We start from the raw sequence: 18,174 nt of genomic DNA on the forward strand, positions 1-18,174 counted from the left end.
TGGTAGGAGAAGTACAGTGTTACAATATTTATAGATTTCTTACCAATAAACTCAAGATTATTATTAGATGAACATACATTTAATTAAATATTACTCAGCATTTAAATCCAGTTTTGGTGACATCAATTTCATAGTAAAAGATTTGTCACCTTTCCTGCCTATTTTCATGAGTTTATAATTTGGTCACGAAAATTTGTGCCTCTACTTAAAGTTCATCAATAACAAAATATTTGTGCTGGGGATTTTTTTCTATTTTATGTATAGGATGAGACAACCTCTGCTCCTGCCCCCACAAAGAAAAAAACATACTAAAATACCCCAGACCAAATGACTACTTAGGGTACCCAAAGAGAATCAGGACTGCAGAGCATTTGTACCCTCACTGCTCTCTGATTTTATATCTCAGGATATAAAAACAAATTGAAGGGTAGAAGCAGCCACCAATTTTTATTTTTTTTTCAGATAGGAATACAAAGATTATGTTTGTAGGCCAAATATTTGACCTACTCTGTTATAGATCCATCTGGAATGTTTTGATTTCCAGATGTTTTCCAATCAAATATTGCCACTGTAGGGAACATTTTAAAGATCTAATGACTTCCTGTCATACTAAAAATAAAGTACTGCACTGCATTATGAGAGAGTGGAGAATTGAAGGGAATATCTGGGGAAAACAAGATAGGAAGTGGAGGCAAGCCCAGGTGTGCCAAGTTGGTGGCAAGTATATATTCTGACCACAGATATACTTACATGCAACTCCCACTGAAGCCAATGTGGACTCCCGCCCAATGCCTTAGGGAAGAATGTATCCCTTTGCCTTACATACATGCTGATGTCCATAAATAGGAACCCTACAAGTTATTCCAAATATGGAGCTAGCTCAAAGTCTCCAACCCATACGAAATCTACCTTGAGGTGCATCCTGAAGTGGATTCTGATTGTGAATACTGTAAAACGTATTAATTGCAGAGCACCAGGAATCACACTGGACAATCAAGAAAAAAGGAGAATGGGCAGGATGTGTCAGTTTCGTGACATGGTAAGTTGCTCTTCCTTCAGTAAGTTGTAAGTTTTGTATACTGAATAAATGTGCTTTTATGAATACAGAACCACAGACTGGAAATTAACGGCTTCCACTGAAGCCTATGACAAAACTCCAGTGGGAGTAGGATTGGGTCCAACAAGGCTACTCTTTTTAAAAAGATGCAGTATTTCATACCATTATTAGCAATTTGAAAACCTAATATAGTATGAAAATACCTTGAAATAATCAATAAGTGCTTTTGAATACTTTACAGCGTGGTCTCTTTTGAGTCGGAACATTCTCCAGTATAGAAGTGCCAAACAGCGATAACTAGAACAAACAGAAAGAAGACAAAATGTAAAATGTGTTACAGCACCTTTAAAGCATAAAGGTGCCCTTTGTGGTCCCTAATCATGGGGACATATGACCCAGGAATAGAACAGTCAATGGAGTAAATAAGAGCTGTCTCAGGCCTATTCATGTTAGATGACTATGACCCCAATGGACTCTTCAAGCAGCTGGAAACTGCCAGGGAACAAGGATGCCCCTAACATGATCGCATTTCCCTAGTCACATGCCTTTCCTGGGGACCAGAAGGGAGGTAATGTAGAAGGTGCTAAGAAGACTCTATTCTTTTCCGCGTGAGGATTCCTGTACAAAGAGCAAGCTAAGCAGTGATAACTAGAACAAAAGGGAAGCACCTGGCCCATTGTCTCGATGTTTCTGTAGAGCACCATGCACCTTTATAATACGATATAAACAAATACGCAATAATAGTAATTAACAATAATTATATAGTCATAGAAATGTATGGCTGGAAGGCACATTAAGAGGTCCTCCAGTCCAGCCCCCTGCACTGAAGCAGGACCGAGTGTACCTAGACAATCCCTGTCAGGGGTTTGTCTAACCCAGTCTTAAAACCCTCCAATAATGGGAATTCCACAATCTTCCATTTGCAGGGATTCCACATAACACACATAACAATAACTGATAGATAAATAAATAATACATACAAGATACTTGATCTTCTCCATCAGGTTTTTGTGTATTCACAAGATGAGGGATTGCTCAACAGTATGTAACACAAAAATCAGTAACACTTGTTTTCATTTGGTAACAGAGGCCAAGATTTTCAAAGGTTATTGGTGTTTTGGATGTTCATTTTGAGATACTTTAGAGCATCCTGAATTTCGAAAGTGCTGTCGTCTCACCCAAATAAGGTGCGTTGAGCAGCCAAAAATCAAATCAAAGCACTCAAAATCACTAGCCACTGTTGCAAATATCAGCCAGGATTGTTATAATTCACTTTCATAGTGTTTTCCTTTTTTAGATCTGCAACCTTGAAAGTTTGAAATTTCCTCTTTTACCACTAGAGGACAGTCTCTTCCTAGGAGATCAGAATCAGATAAAGTAGTTTTTTTTTTTTTAATATGAATTAGTTTACACTGCAAGTGAAGAATAACTGAAGCTTTTTTTAGGTTTAAAGTCACTTTCCCCTGACTGGGAATTGAACCCAGGCCATGGCAGTGAAAGTGCTACATGTTGTGTGGTAGTATACCCAGCGTGCATTGTACAGAGCTAAAGGATACAATGGACTTACAGTCCTCATAATTCTCACTCTGTCACCTTCATAGGATACAGTACATATGCAAATGATGTCAACTCATCTGTTATGTGGCAGACAATGAGTTAGGGTTGCTATGCAGTGCTGAAGGAGTGCTCTGCCTACTTTCCCTTGCTGTGACCTTTCCGCTTAAATAGATGCAGTGGCTTTATGAATTTGAATTAAATTCCACATACTAAAACACTGTGTCTCTTCTGGAAAACACTTTACAAAACCCAGAAATAGACATGGTCAGCTATTTTTAAAAACTATTTTTAGTAATTTTCCCATTTAAGCATTTTTAAAACAATTACTGTTAATCTTATTTGTGCACCCAATTGTGCATTAAAGCAGTGACAAAGGACATATATTTAATTAAAAATAGATCACTAAATAGTCTCTTTTTTATACAAAATGATAAATTAAGATTGTTTAATTTATAGATTCTAAATACACATTTAATTTGGATTTTTACAGGTGTTAAGAATAGATAAACTGTTGTAAAACCCATTTACTAAGAATCCATAACCATGTAATAGCTATTGTACGTGTAAACTATATAGTTGTTAAAATTTAATTTTAATAACTTTAGTGTTCAGCAATTTTTTACAGAATCTAAGTTAAATGCATATATCTGGGAATATTCATTCAAAGAGTTAATCCAAGTTGTTTAATTATCAACATACTAACCCTGCACAATATGAGTATAATTTATGATGCTCGAACCTAAAATGTTATATACAGAAGAAATTACTGAGACACTGTTACAGGGAAAGTACATCAGTCATAAAAACACAGACCATCAGGCACTTAAAAATTAATTACGCTGACGTGCCATAGCTGACCTGTCACAGCCAATAAATATGAATTGCTTATTTACAGAAACAGAGCACAGACCAGGCACAGCAGTACAAGGAAAAACAGATGACACTGATCTGGAACTTCTTGGATCAGGAAATATTCTCTCTGTGTCAAAAGACAACACAAAACCAAGCCTTTATCTGAATGCACTAAGCATTTGATTTTCAAGGACTGACTCACTGCATCAAAGAAGTCCTTGAGTAAATATTGATCTACTAACCATAATGCTGCTAGCTGTTTGTCCTCTGGAGTGGCATTAGGGCCTGCGTGGGTTTTTAGTCTCACAGCATACCTTAAAAAAGGGGGAAAAGCCAGCATTAAGGCCAGTGTGTGTTAACAGAAGACCACCTTACTGTTGGTCACATTCTCATGAAGCTATACTGATTTACACCAGTTGAGGACCTGCCCCATTACGTTTATTCTTCCAGTTATCACAGATACATTTTGTGCTCTTCAGTTCATGCTTTCGAGCCATTCTGCCATTAGCTCTCTCTCCATCCCTGCCTAATTAACTCTCTTCAACCAGCAGTAACTCCCTTGGAAAGCCATACAATATTAAGGGGATCTGGCTTTCGAGAGTTATTGCTCCTTGGTTTGCCTTGTGTAATCCTCCCAAAATATTCTCCAGCCCTGTGGAACCCCAACTCCGCAGAGTTCATGCAAAAAGGCTTCCACAGAATTTGAGGGCAGAAGAGAACGTATCATGGAGCCAGTGCTCTCCTCACACTGCAACTTTGGAGCTTGTCTCTCCAGTTTTGCTCCTCCAGGCACCGTGCAGCAGAGGGCAGCATGTGGCTCGCAGCTATTTTGGTCCTATGACATTCAGTTCAAATTCTTCAAAGATCTATATTAGTAGCATTGCTATTTCAAGAATGTATGTGCTATCCAGGCAAATCAATTCCTGGAAAGCTCAACTTCTGGTTTAGCACCTGAGCAACGGACAAGATTAGTGCAACATACAATACCTCTGGGCTTGCTTCCAGAAGAATACATGTTCCCTGTAATTAGCTGATTGTATTTCATCTTTGTTATCGACCTCTAATTCTGACATCAGTGCAAATGCATTGTGTGCATGATAATCCACACCTTATTTCAACAAACACTTGTCCTGATAAACCAGTTCCATTTTTGAACTATATCTAGCAGGCAGCTCATAAACAATTTACTTTATAACTACAAAATCCTAGCTACGTGCACAGATGGAGCTCTAAGCAAAATTCAGGGCCAGAGTCAGGACCGTAAATATACTGTAATTATAAAGAAATGTAATTAGAGGAGACAAAGCAGACTCAAGCCATGGCTACACTGGCACTTTACAGCGCTGCAACTTTCGCGCTCAGGGGTGTGGGAACCCCCCCCCGAGCGCTGCAAGATACAGCGCTGTAAAGCCTCAGTGTAATCAGTGCTGCAGCGCTGGGAGCGCGGCTCCTAGCGCTGCAAGCTACACCCGTAAGGGATGTGGTTTACGTGCAGCACTGGGAGAGCTCTCTCCCAGCGCTGGCGCTCCGACTACACTCACACTTCAAAGCGCTGCCGTGGCAGCGCTTTAAAATTTCAAGTGTAGCCATACCAAAAGAAGGGCAGCTGTGCTGCTTGTGGTGGTGCAGGTGAGAAGGGATGGGAATAAGTATAGAGAGCTTGATAGTGGTGAGCAAAAGGTATTTTATCTGATGTCATTCTTTCTTGTCAGAGTCAGCTGGCTGAGCTGGCTTTACTGCGACTAAAAAGCATAAGAAGTGAGTCCAAACTGCGACCACAATATGGCAGAATTGTTTACACCAATGAGAATATGGTCAGATCAGCACAGAAATCCGGAAGAAAACACTTGTTTTAAAAGTTTTGCAGAACTATGATTTTAAAAATATTAAACTTTGAAAGTGAATTTAGTGCTGGTGAAAGCTGCTTGGCTGACTGCCCTGGGGAATGAAATTCTCTATCTACAGAACAGGTATAACGTGGTCACTGGCAGTGCAAATCTTCTCTGCCCACATGCCTTAATTCTGTTCTGGATGGACCACTCTTTGGATGAGACAATAGCTCAGACTCCATGATGATTCAGTCTTTGCCTTTCTTAGCTGAAGCTGTTGATAAGGATGCCTGTTGACATCAGCTATAATAGGGGAAGAGAGTTGTGATATGCACGCTTGTCCAGCAGGAACTAGATTGCGATTACCAACGTATTTCACGTAGACCAAAAAAGTATCAATGGGATTGTACTGATCTTCAGTCACTACCAGTCTGGGTTTGATTAGCACTGATGGCCAAATGGTGGAAACTCCATAATCACATTATCAACCTCCTTAGGTACTGAGTTCACCAAATGATGAATATTGACTGTTGTGGGGTTGCTTGCTTTTGTTTCTTTTTAAATATTTCCATCTCTAATTTCTACCCATGTTTAAAGGCATTCAGGTATGTTCTCCTCATGATGGAAAATATATCCAACCAGTGCTGTTGTTCTCTACAAGCTTACCTGATAAGTTCAACTGTTTCTGAATACATTGTATAAGGGGATTTAGATTCCATGGGGCCTTGTTCCATAGCATTTCCACATTCAATAAACGATAATGCTGCTTCAGCGTAATTCAGTGCCTTTCCAAATTTCTCCACCTGGCAGATAAAATAAGGACACAGAGAAATACTGGAGTCACCAAACTATGGTTAAAAATTGTAGCAAAACAAGTTACACATAGGTAAGGTTGATGCAAGTTGACACAAAACATCCCTTCAAATTCTAAAAGACTTACAAATATGGCTGTGAGGAAGCAAACACTACAACAACGAAGAAAGCTAATGTCAAGGAAATTTATGACTGAGGTTGAGCAAACTGGTTTGGATAAAATAACAAAAGAAGCAGCAGGAGGGGGAAAAAAACAAAGAAAAATATAACAACCCCATCAGCGTATCACTTATCATGTTCGGATGTAAATACAATCTTTCAATGCTAAACAAAGAAAGGTAATGACTAGCCTGTAACTAAGAGAAATAAGGAGCATATGTTTGGAATTTTTTTTGAGTTCTTGCCAGAGAGCTAAAGGAAAATAATTAAGGAGGGAAACAGCTAGAAAATCATTATGAGGATGAACTTTTGCCCAAAATACAAACTAGACCTGGATCAAAGCTCTGAGGTTTTAACATGTGAAGTTATTCTTAGTTCCTTTTCTTGTCCAGATTTTGCATGCATTTGCACTAGCTGGTTTCTGTCAAGATCCAGAAGGAGATCTATCAAAAGATTGCAAGAAAGGCTGTCCTTCAGGTCCTTCCAACCCATTCAGCACAAGGAAACACCAGAGAGTTTACGAGATAGCCAGTTCTTGTAAGATTTCCTACCTAATTTCTAGACTAAAGGGTTTTAAATAATTTTGCATAAGCTTTAGAGGAGCAGGCTTTGGATTCAGCCTTATTCCAACTACCTAACACTATGGCTATGTCTACACTATAAGCTACGGATGTGATTCTCAGCTTGCACAGACTTACTCGTGCTAGCTCTCATCTGAGCTGGCATGCTAAAAACAGTAGTGTAGCTGTGGTAGTATGGGCAGCAGCAATGACGGCACCATGCTAACTGCCCTGAATACAAACCTGCCTGAACCTTGTGGGCATGTACTATGGGCTGCCAGTGTAACCCTGACAGACCCTGGTCGTTGGCAGGCAGGATCTAACAGGGGACCTCGGGAGCTTAGTGCATGAGCCTCTACCACATGAGCTAAAAGCAACCTGGCTTAGCTAAGGCTGTAAAGCAGATTCATTAATCTCTCTCTCTAAGGGTCTTGGTGCCACTAGATGGGACACAATACCACACCCAGCAGGAGTGGAGATTACACTAGCACATGCCACTGCTACCACTCTCCATGCTACCGCCAAGCATACTACCCTACTGTTTTTAGTGTGCTAGCTCAGATGAGAGCTAGGACAAGTATATCTTCATGATCTGGGAATCACCCCCCAGCTCACAATGTAGATGTAGCCTATGAGGTATTCTGGGGCCTTCATTATAGCTATTGTTTTTCTGTACAAGGCTCTCAGATGCCACAGTGATGAGTAGCATATAAAACCCTAAAAGAGAGAGACGGAAGTTGCCACAATTATATTTTTATTCATTTTAAAGAAATGTTAAAGAGTAATAAATATGGGATGAGAATACAAACCAGGCTCCTGGTGAAACATTAAATAACACTATCAAATAATAATCATTGAGGGGTTGCTCCACTGTAGGAGAAAAATGGACAGAATCAGAAAGGTCCAAAATAGAAGAAAGGAAAGGCATCCTCTACAGAGAATTCAGCACAGAAGCAGGAGGATTAGTGACAAAGAAAAAAAAACTGAGATATAAATATTAGAAAAATATAATAACCTAGTCAGTAGGTCGCTTATCAGTCACACTGGCATTAAGTCAAGAAAGGTAATGATTACTCTGTAACTTAGAAAAATAAAGATCATGACCAAGAACCTAAATAAGGTTTTAAGTAACTCCTCTAGGACCCTAGTTCTGAAAATCATGGCCTAGGCATCCTGAACCTTTATGAGTTCTTGCCAGAAATAAATAATCAAGGAATCTATGGGGAATATAATAGTCTAGGATTCTAGAAAATAACTGTCAGCCAGATTCTGATCTTATACTAGTGAGAAATCAGAACCAGGTTCACAACCTTTAAAAGTTCTGTGGGGTTATTCAACAGCAATGATCTCATCTGAAATCCTTCTTCAGCTTCCTCCCCACTGTCTTTCTTCTACATATACTCCGGCCTGACTTCTGCCCTCTCTTTTCCCTGATCCAGGTCACTATTGACTTTCTCCTAGCAAAGGGTTCACCTCTATTCTCATTACTCTTTATCTATCTGCTGCCTTGAGCACAGTCGATCACTCTCTCCTACTGACTTTCTGCCCTCTTTTGGCTTGCATGATTGTGCTTTCCACATTTTCCCGCTCTTTATATGACTGCTCCTGCAGTCTTTCCTTCAGTGGCTCCTCTAACGCCCAATTCCTCTTCTCTGCTGTTATTCTTTTGAGTTTGTATCTCCAGTCCCCCTTTTTCTTTCTCTCTAGACACCCTCTGTTGGCTTCCATGATTTCAACTACCACCTTGATGTGAGTGAATTCTAAATTTACCTCTCTGCCCTGACCCCATTTCTCTTCCATCAGAATCCAGGTGGAAAAAAGGCTGTATAAAGCCTATTCGTATATTCAAGTCATCTAGTTGAAATCTATTGCACAAAGTGAAAAACTAGTTGATCTTATTCCTTTCTAAGGTATTAGCCTTTGGAATGGTACATTGGCTCCAATCTCTCTTAGGAACTTATATGGCCCCACTGCTGTAGTATTTGAGCACTTCACAATCTTTTTAATATTCTGACCTTCATGACACCCTTGTGAGGTAGGGAAATGCGATTATCCCCATTATACAGCTGAACTGAACTGAGCTGGGGAACTGAAGCACAGAGAAACAAAGTGGCTTTCCCAAGGTCATTCAAGAAACTTGTGATGGAGCCAGGAGTTGAACTTGCATCTCCAAAGTCCCAGGTTAGTCAAAGGTTAGTGCCCTAACCACTGGAACATCCGTTTTCTCAAGTCAAAAATTTCTCCATTTTGCTTAAAGAAATGTACCATTTACAGTTCTCTATAATATTTTCTGACTTGAGTCACTTTAAAATAATATAAATCTGAATAAACCATGGAAAAGAGCACTAATAAACTCTGAAGTGCTATTTTCTTGGGAGCCTACATTAGAGGCCTGCTCCTACTACTTTGGGCATTTTAGGCTCTGCACAGCTGAAGCAAGTGGACGCCCAAGTCACATTTCTGCTCCCCGATCCTGGGCAGCAGAGGCAACATGCCACACTCAGAGCAGCCGAAGGGACTGCTGTGCTAGCTAAAGATCTGTCAGAGCGCTGCGTGCACAGTCCCATCCCCAGCATGTCCCTCCCCCTGTTCTCTGAGGCACACCTCCACATACAGCCTCAGTCACCATTTGTTATAGGGAAACCTTGGCTGCCCCATTAGAGCAGCCAAAGCCAGGGTCAGGAATTTGTTGTTGCCATGGTCAGTTGTGTCACAGTGGTTCCTCTGGAGTTACATAGAGGCCCAATAGAGAAATGATTATCTCTGTGTTGATATTATTTTGGTGGGAAGTATCTGTAATGAAAACTGGAGTCTTTTGGCCTTGGAGCAGTGAGGCTTTGTCCAGAGCCCTTTGAGATCAGTGAGAGTCTTTCCTTTGGCTTTTATGGGCTTTGGATTGGCTCACAGAGCACAGTTATGGTATATAAAGCCAGTGGCTAGCCAGCTAGCCCTACAGAAGAAAAAAGACATTTTGGAAATCTCATAGAGTTGCTGCGGCCCAGATTTTAGCTACTTGTTAAAGCAAAGGAATAAATGGAAATTTTCATTTAGCCAAGAGTTGATCCCTGTAAGTTGTTATTTGTTTAAGTCACAGTTTATTGGGCTATGAACACTTGAATGTATAAACATTTCTTAATTTAACAAGTCCAACCATCCTGATAATAGATTTTATAATTACCTGAGTTGTGTTACACTGATGAAGAAGTTCCATTACAAAAATAATACGGAACAACATAACTAGAAAGAAAATGTTCTCACCATCGCGTCTGCTTTATGCTTCTTCTGTTTAGCTTCTTGCATAAAGTGATCTGCATTGCGTGGTCTACGAAGACAGAATAAGAATGTATTTTATTATTTTTGAAGTGCAAAACATTTTCAAGTTATTTTATCCCTTATTTCAAACCTGATTTGCAAACATTTTTGCAAAGAAAATGTACTTAAAATGGAAACATGCATTTTGTATTTCCAGATTACTCCCTGTGGAGACAAGAGCATTTATGGCTGTTCTCATTCTTCAGAAGTTAATAATTCAAAGAAAAAAAGTTAATAACATTTGTTTTATGGCTGATACAAACTGCTTCCCAAATTAGTGCAGTTTTGATCTTCAAAACAGACACAGGTACTAAACAGAGCAAGCAAATGAAAATAAATAAATAAGGAAGAAAGTAAAGAGGTCAGATGAAAACTTTCAGATCATATTTGGACACAAGCAAATTCTCTCTCAGTTTAGAATGAAAGATGTTTTATGAAATATCCATGCAACAGTGTTGAAAATGTGATACATTTCCTTAATTTCTGCAACCATGTGATATAGAATATTCATTTTTAATATCTGACTGTCTCATTTGCCCACTAATCCTTACTTGCCAGGACTACTTCTAATGTTCCAAATCTCTAAGCAGCTGCAGACAGGTATCATTATATATATACACATCACTCAAAAGTTAAGAAATGCCAGAATTAAGGTTGTCTGTGCAACCTTAGTTTAGCCCCTTTGGGCTTACGCATTATGATACAGTTTTTTCATGATCACATACTATTTTTTGCACAGAATCCCAGCCTCATTTAGTGCATAGGTTGGACATGCTCTGGGTATGAATCAGGATTGTGTAGTAAAGGAGACTATTTGTACATGGACCCCTGCTTCATTTTGTTGCAGAATCTGGAAGGTTATCATGAAGCAGAGGCTTGCAGGAAGAGAAAGGATGGTATCGTGGGTAAGGTGACTGCTGCCTGGAGAACTGGATTTTAGCCCTGCCTCTGCCACAGAATCCCTGTACAATGCTGGGCAAGTCACTTAAACCAAATTTTTCACAGATGATCACTAATTGTGTGTTCCTTGTTTTCTGGATGCTTTACTTGAGCCCCAGGGGTCTGACATTCAGAAGTGCTGAGCACTCACAGCTCTCGGTGAACTCAATGTGAGCAGTGCTTTGAACATATGAAGTGCTACATAATACTATATGGTCTGAAAAATCATATCAGAGGTATCTCAGATTGGGCATTTTAAATTAGTGGATACTTTAGACCTTGGTCTCTTTGTGCCTCAGTCTTCTATCTGTAAAATGGGGATAATAATACCCTGTCATCTCACAGAGGTGACGTGAAAATAAATTAATGTTTGTGGAAGCCCGTGAAGAAATTAATAATTCAGTCTTCAGAACGGGGTTTGAATAATGTGCAGTAAATGAGGCATCAGCCCACACACTGAACAATAAGGATAAAACAAATATTGAAAAGCTGCTCAATAAGTGAGCTGGCCATCCTGGCTACTGAATGAGGCAGGGGTCATGTGGAAACAACAGTATGTGATCATGTCACTAAAGATTGTATCATAATGCATACACACAAGTGGGATGAATTAGGTTGCAAAAGCAACCTGAATTCTGGCATTTCCTAACTTTTGAGTGCTGGACTTGGCAACCTCAATAATGTTATTTTAACACAGTTGTTGTGTGCTGCTTAGAGCTGCCAAGCAAATGTCACACGGTACAGCAGCGGGTCCAGATGGTATTCCTGCAGAGATCTTCAAATGAGGGGACATGAGCTGATCAGGAAGCCCACCGGCCTACACCTAAAGTTTTAGGAACAGGAGGCTGTGCCACAAGAATTTAAAGATGTATCATTCATCTATACAAAAAGAAAAGCAATCAAGCCTCTTGCAATAACCATGTGGCATCTCGCTCCTTGCCACTGCAGGAAAAGTACTCACCTGAGCCATGCTAAACCAGTTAATTGATCAATTGGCAGAGAAGATACTGAAAGCCAAGGGGGCCTTTGCCCTGGACATGGTATTTCAGACAAGATCTTTGCACTCTGGAAAGTTCAGGAGAAATGTTGTGAGCAGAACCAAGACCCATACGTAATTTTTGTTGATCTTGCTAATGCCTTTGACTCTGAATAGAGATGGCATGTGGAGTAGTTTGGTTGCCCTGATAGTTCATCAACATTATTAAATCTTTTCATGCAGGAATGCAGGTTTGTGTCCTTGACCAAGGCTGCTTCTCAGCTCCTTTTATTGTCACAAATGGAGCAAAAGAAGGCTGTATTCTTGCTCTGACATTATTCAGCATCATGTTTGCAGCTGTTCTAATAGATGTATTCAGAGACATTGATTGTGGCATTTGTATGCAGTACCATATGGATGGAGGTGTCTTGAATTTGCATTGCCTGTGCATAAAGACAAAAGTTACGAAGACAATCATTTGTGAATTACTGTTTACTGATGGCTGTGCTATTGGCTCATAATTTCAGGGAAATTCCGTTGCTCAGGGACTGCTTTGTATGTGCAGCAAAAGGTTTTGGCTTAACGATCAGCTTAAATAAAGACAAAAGCCATGGTCCAGTCTCGACTGGAAAGTACTGCCACTAAACCAGTTGCATCCATTGATGATGGATGATATGCCACTCAAGGTCACTGACAAATTTTGCTACTCAGGCAGTGTTGTTTCCCAAGACACAATAATTGATGATGACATGATGAAACACATTGGTGCAGCCAGCAATGCCTTTTTAAAACTTCAACATCATCCCTGGAATGAACATGCTGTCAGATTGCAAACAAAAATATGATTGCACCATGGTCATCATCACACTTTTGTATGGCTGCGATACATGGACTACTTATCACTGCCAAATAAAACACTTGGATCTATTCCACCTATGATGTCTATGGCAGATGATGGGAATTGAATGGCAAGATATGGTTCCTAACACAGAGGTCCTTGAGAGCTGCAACATTACAGGCATTCAAGCTTTTATAGGGAAAGCACAGATGAGATGGTGCAGTCATGTGGTCTGTATGTCTGAGAGTAGAATATCAAAGGCTATTTTCTATGGAGAACTGCAGACTGGAACTTGTTTGGGGGTCATATCAAAAAAATATTACTAAGTCACTCTTAAGGCCAACCTCCAATCTTGTGATATTCACCTTGGGAGCTCTTAGAGCATGACAAGATCTGATGGCGGCAGCTCTGCCACATTGGACAGAAAGATTTTGATCGCTTGCTGATTGCTGCAAACAAGCAGAGATGTGCAAGGCATAAACCTAAAAGCAGTGCACGATTCATCTGCAACTGTTTTCACCTGTAGCACCCATGGACAGAGCTGCAGGTCTGCAATTGGTCTTTGGTCTTATCTCAGGACCCACAATACCTGACTGTAGCTCATCTGTCAAACTGACAACAAAAGATTCCATCATCATCTTCACTATCAAGTGTGTAATATATATTCCAACCCTCAAAACCTTCCTTAAAAATAGTTTAAGATTGCTAACTGAGAACAAATATCACATCCATTGCATAATCCCAGCACTTCACAGCAAGGAAACGAACAGTTAAGACCATCCTAAATCTTCTGCTGCCCACACAGGCCCTGAGCCTGCAAGCTAATTAAAGACTTAGTAACTAAGAAAAGAAATGAGAGTTATTTACCAGGTTAAACTAGGTAAACGTACGCCCACAAATGAGTTACAGTCTTAGGTTCCAAAAGGTAATATAAACTGCTGTAATGTACAAGTTCTATAAATCCTCTAGGGTTAACCAAGGCAAAACAGCTGAGGATCTCTTGCTTATGTTTAAGCATCTTCACCCTTCAGAGTTCAAGCAACACAGTGATACAGTTCCTTCTTGCTGGGAATTTTTATTCCTTTCTCTCAGAGATCAAGCTGATGGGATGAATCCACCTGCACATCTCCTCTTCATGGGCATTGGGGTGGGGGAACAATCACCGTCTTTATTCTTTGATGTTTCACAATGGCTCATTTGGTCTCAGTTGGCCTTTGTAGTGGGCAGGACCTAACACCTTCTGTAGGAAACCACCATGTCTACATTAATTAATGCTCCTTTCTTGTTTGATGATTTACACAATTACAGAGGATTACAATGCAAACACTTAAAATAACCTTATGCCATGGGGTACAGATGTTATAAGCAAGATTAATACATGCAGCATATTACAAGCATTTCAAAAAGTCTAAACACTAAACAAAATCTTATAAACTATTTTACCACCACTAACAGACAGGGTGAGCCAGGCTGGTTCCAGCTATGCATTTGTCAGCGTTCACTGAGGCCCAAGGGCCTTGGCATGAGCTGGCATCTGGTCTGCCAGTGTCACAAGAATTTCCCAAGTTTAAATTTTTTCCCCCTTTTTTCTCTTTGATGTAGCTCAGCAAAGATGTGGATTTGAAGTGTTTACGTCAGGACAGGATGAGTCATAAAGCTCCCACTGACAATAACAGGAGTGGTACTGGATCCATAACTGCTATGGAAACCAGCAGAAACAACACTGAGTCCTCTCTCCCAGTTAATCACTGTGCTTAATACTTAATAATGAACTGTTACAGTTTGAAAAGAAATTTGTTTCACCTGTTTTCTTGATATGCAGCTGGTTGCATACGTATTCCAGGAGATTTAATTATAGTTTGGAGGTATAATAACAAGCTGGTTTTGAACTAATGGGACACTAAGGGCCTGGCTACACTTGAGATGTAGAGTGCCAGGAGTTAAACCAGCCCTCAGAGACCACAGCAGGGAAAGCACTGCTGTGTGTTCACATTGTCGGTTGTAAGCGCAGTGGCGTGGCCACATTAGCAGCTCTTGCAATGCCACAGAGAGCAGTCCATTGTGGTAGCTATCCCAGTGTGCAAGTGACTGCAGTGTGCTTTTCATATGGGGGGTGGAGTGGGACGAGTGTGTTGTGTGCATGTGGGGGAAGAGACAGTGTATTTTGGGGGGCAGAGAGTGTGACAGCGGCAGGGGGAAGGAGGAAACCCCAACATCAGCCCCCACCTCGCCTCTCTCTTTCACACAAACACACAAAAATGCCTGCCTCTGCAGCGGCAGCATTCCACAGTAATGGTCTGCTTTGTCTTGGAGCAGATAAGCATGCCGGCTTTCAGAAACGGAGCTTTGAAGGGGATACCCGCATGCCTGCAGCTGAGTTCAAAACAATGACCAGAGTGGCCATTTGACTTCAAGGGATTATGGGATGTTTCTGGAGGCCAATCACAGTGCAGTAATGCAACATGCCATCCACACTGACATCCCGGCATTTCAGCCAGGGTGCAGGAAGCTCTATGCTTCTGGTGGAGGTGGACTACCAGCAGTGCTCCAGCTGCAGAGTCCAGGCACTCTAAGTGCCTTGCCAGTGTGGACACCTTAGGAGTTAGGGCGCCTGGGGCTGATTTAATGCGCTCTAACTTGCAAGTGTAGCCAAGGCCTAAGTAAGATTAGACAGAAGTAAAATTTGACATGTGGGTAATTTTTAATTACCTCTGAAAAAATATTCACAAATTTTCTTCAAATTTAGCAGAGCTTTTGCTTTTTGAATAAATCTTGCAGTTTTCAAAGATACAGGAAGGGAAAAATGCTCTATAATGGGAACTAGTTGCAATCTTAACTGTGCAGAGGAGAGTTTACTGCTTTTCCATAACAATAACAAAACGAAAAAGAAAAAAAGAACATCTTAGTTCAAAATGTTTCTTTTTGTTCCCCTCAATGTGGAATTTCACCCCAGATTTGTGATGGTACCTTTTCCAAGATTGCAGGACTGGACTAATGATGGTTTTAAGTTCCAATACCTCCCAATCCATCACAGCTAAAAATATCTCCTATGCCCACTGAGACCCCCAAATTGTCCTAGTATGTATGGAATCCTCATCACTGGAGATTTTAAAGATCAGGTTAGACAGACACCAGTCAGAACTGGTCTAGTTATACTGAATCTTGCCTTAGAGCAGGTGGGTGGACTAGAAATCAGTGTTTCTCAACCTTTTTGATACCAGGGACCTTCCTACACTGTATCAGGGTGATCTCAGGGACCAGCACTGGTCCACGGAACGGTTGGTGAGAAACACTGGACTAGATGACCTCTTGAGGTCCCTTCCAGCCCTAGATTTCATGATTCTACGAAACAAAATATGGATAGCAAGTGTTGGCAGATGTTTGGATTTATCACCTTTGTCACTTGCAAGATCATTCCAAACTTATGTCATTAAAACTTTTCTCCCACCACCATACCTATATAAATTGTGTCTATAATTCATTCGCTTGAAGTGTCCTGACAGTGCGCAAAAGCAAAGTAAGATAATGAAATGTAATTAAACTCTACTTATATAGAAATTAATTGTAAAACTTGTAAATTGCTCGCTAGCTTGTAACAGCATAGACACTGCTCCAGAGCTATGATTACCAAGTTATTCTGCAGTTGTGATTAGCAAGGAAAATATTAACATGAGACATGCATTATTTAAGTAATAACCTCCACCTTTGCAGATTCTGCCATGATGCACCGAGCCAAAGGGTTTGTCTACTTTTTGGGTAATACACATTATGGGGGTGCAATTTCTAAAGCACACTAATATGTTGCTCATTAATTAGTCTGTACAGACACTGTTGGTGTGTACTAAAGGTACCCTAGTGCGCTCTAATATAGTACTCTTTCAAACAGTAATTGTAGGTTACTCCATGATTAATCCTTCTGAAGTCAATGGGACTACTTGTAGAGCATGGTGCTACCCCACAGTCAGAATCTGGCACTATTTACAGAGATAGGTCCAACCTGTAAAATTTAGATTTGCATCTGGATCTGAACTTTCCTCAAGTTTCAGAATGTTGGGAGTCAGTGTTTCAGCTGAAGCAATGGTTAAAATAATTAAATATTAATTGTTAGAGCTAGCTCTAATTCATACAGATTTCACCTATGTCGTTTAAAGTGACTTTGGAGGTAGACGTAGGGGATTGCAAGATTGAATTAAAACATATTTTTCTAAGTTGTGATATTGTCCCCAATTCATTTAAATAGAAAAGTCCATATTCATTAATCCAGAAATACAGGCACATTTAGATTTCTTCAAGATATTAACAGTAAGAGAATCTTTAAGGAAATATGTATGTGTATGTCTACATTGTCAACACATGCACACCATATGAAGAAGCACTCAACTCTCCATAGTGAAAAATGTGCCTATCTATTATAACTCTAATTTTGAAATCCAATGCCACAAATCTGCAAACATTGTAATCAGTTTACATATTTGTATGCTGTGAGAGAGTTTTAAAATGAAATTTCTTGTTAGATTTTATGTAAATTTGCTGTTTTGTTTTTAAGATGCAGGCCAATAACATCATGTTTTGGCTGGTTTAAAATTTTTCTAATGCTTTTTTATTATGGACTCTCTCCAAAACAAGGAAGGTTTGAAGTTTCCAGTTTAGTCTGGGTTTGCAATTTGTACACAAATGCCTTTCGCTCCTTTAAATCCAGCATTATAGATCATTTAAAAATTATGATGTTCAGAAGTGAAATCTTCAGAACGTTTTGCAGGCTTCTTGCAGTTACAGTATCTCAGGAGCACGATGGACTATTATGATCTGAAAAACTTAGCAACTCTGTCACATCCCCTGTGCACCTTACACATTGTCTAGAATCCATGGACAATTTAATTATTCAGCATGTCTAGTTCAGATCCTGTGCACTTAATATATTATACATTTCAGAGATGATGCACGTGATTACCTGTGAAATTCACAACAGAGTATGTTAAAAGTTTTCTAGTACTACAGACTATGCAGGTATAATGATTTTGAATCTGTACATCTTTTAATATCTCTTCCATTTACCTAAACTTCCTCTGTGACTGGGCCTCCCAATGAGATTTGTGGGAATACCAGTATTTGTGGTAACTTCAGACTTTTTATTCCCATGGATTCTCTCATTTTCCTACATGGAATAAACTTCCTTTTATTTAAGCAATATGTGAGTTGTTGCTTGTTTTGGATGTTGCTGTTGGGAGGCATCCTGAGGTGAAGTAAGAAATCCTTCCATCGCTGAGGAGAAATAAAAGGGA

At 39.9% G+C, this 18,174-nt stretch overlaps 1 protein-coding gene across 5 annotated transcripts in view; it reads right to left on the bottom strand.

Annotated features, from left to right (window-relative positions):
• The window catches only part of AFF3 (ALF transcription elongation factor 3), a 514,246-nt gene that overhangs the window by 23,886 nt on the left and 472,186 nt on the right, over nt 1-18,174 (bottom strand). For all 5 annotated transcript variants that reach the window (XR_007769152.1, XM_050921667.1, XM_050921657.1 and 2 more), the window contains 4 exons: nt 10,086-10,149; nt 5,962-6,098; nt 3,709-3,780; nt 1,261-1,354 (listed from right to left, as the gene is read on the bottom strand). Coding sequence is in view for 4 of the 5 variants with exons in the window: in XM_050921667.1 (XP_050777624.1) it covers nt 1,261-1,354; nt 3,709-3,780; nt 5,962-6,098; nt 10,086-10,149 (367 nt within the window). In the remaining variant the exon portion in view is untranslated. The remainder of the gene's footprint in view (nt 1-1,260; nt 1,355-3,708; nt 3,781-5,961; nt 6,099-10,085; nt 10,150-18,174) is intronic.

The sequence above is a fragment of the Gopherus flavomarginatus genome, chromosome 1 (genome assembly GCF_025201925.1).
Source record: "Gopherus flavomarginatus isolate rGopFla2 chromosome 1, rGopFla2.mat.asm, whole genome shotgun sequence".
Taxonomy (NCBI): Eukaryota; Metazoa; Chordata; order Testudines; family Testudinidae; genus Gopherus; species Gopherus flavomarginatus.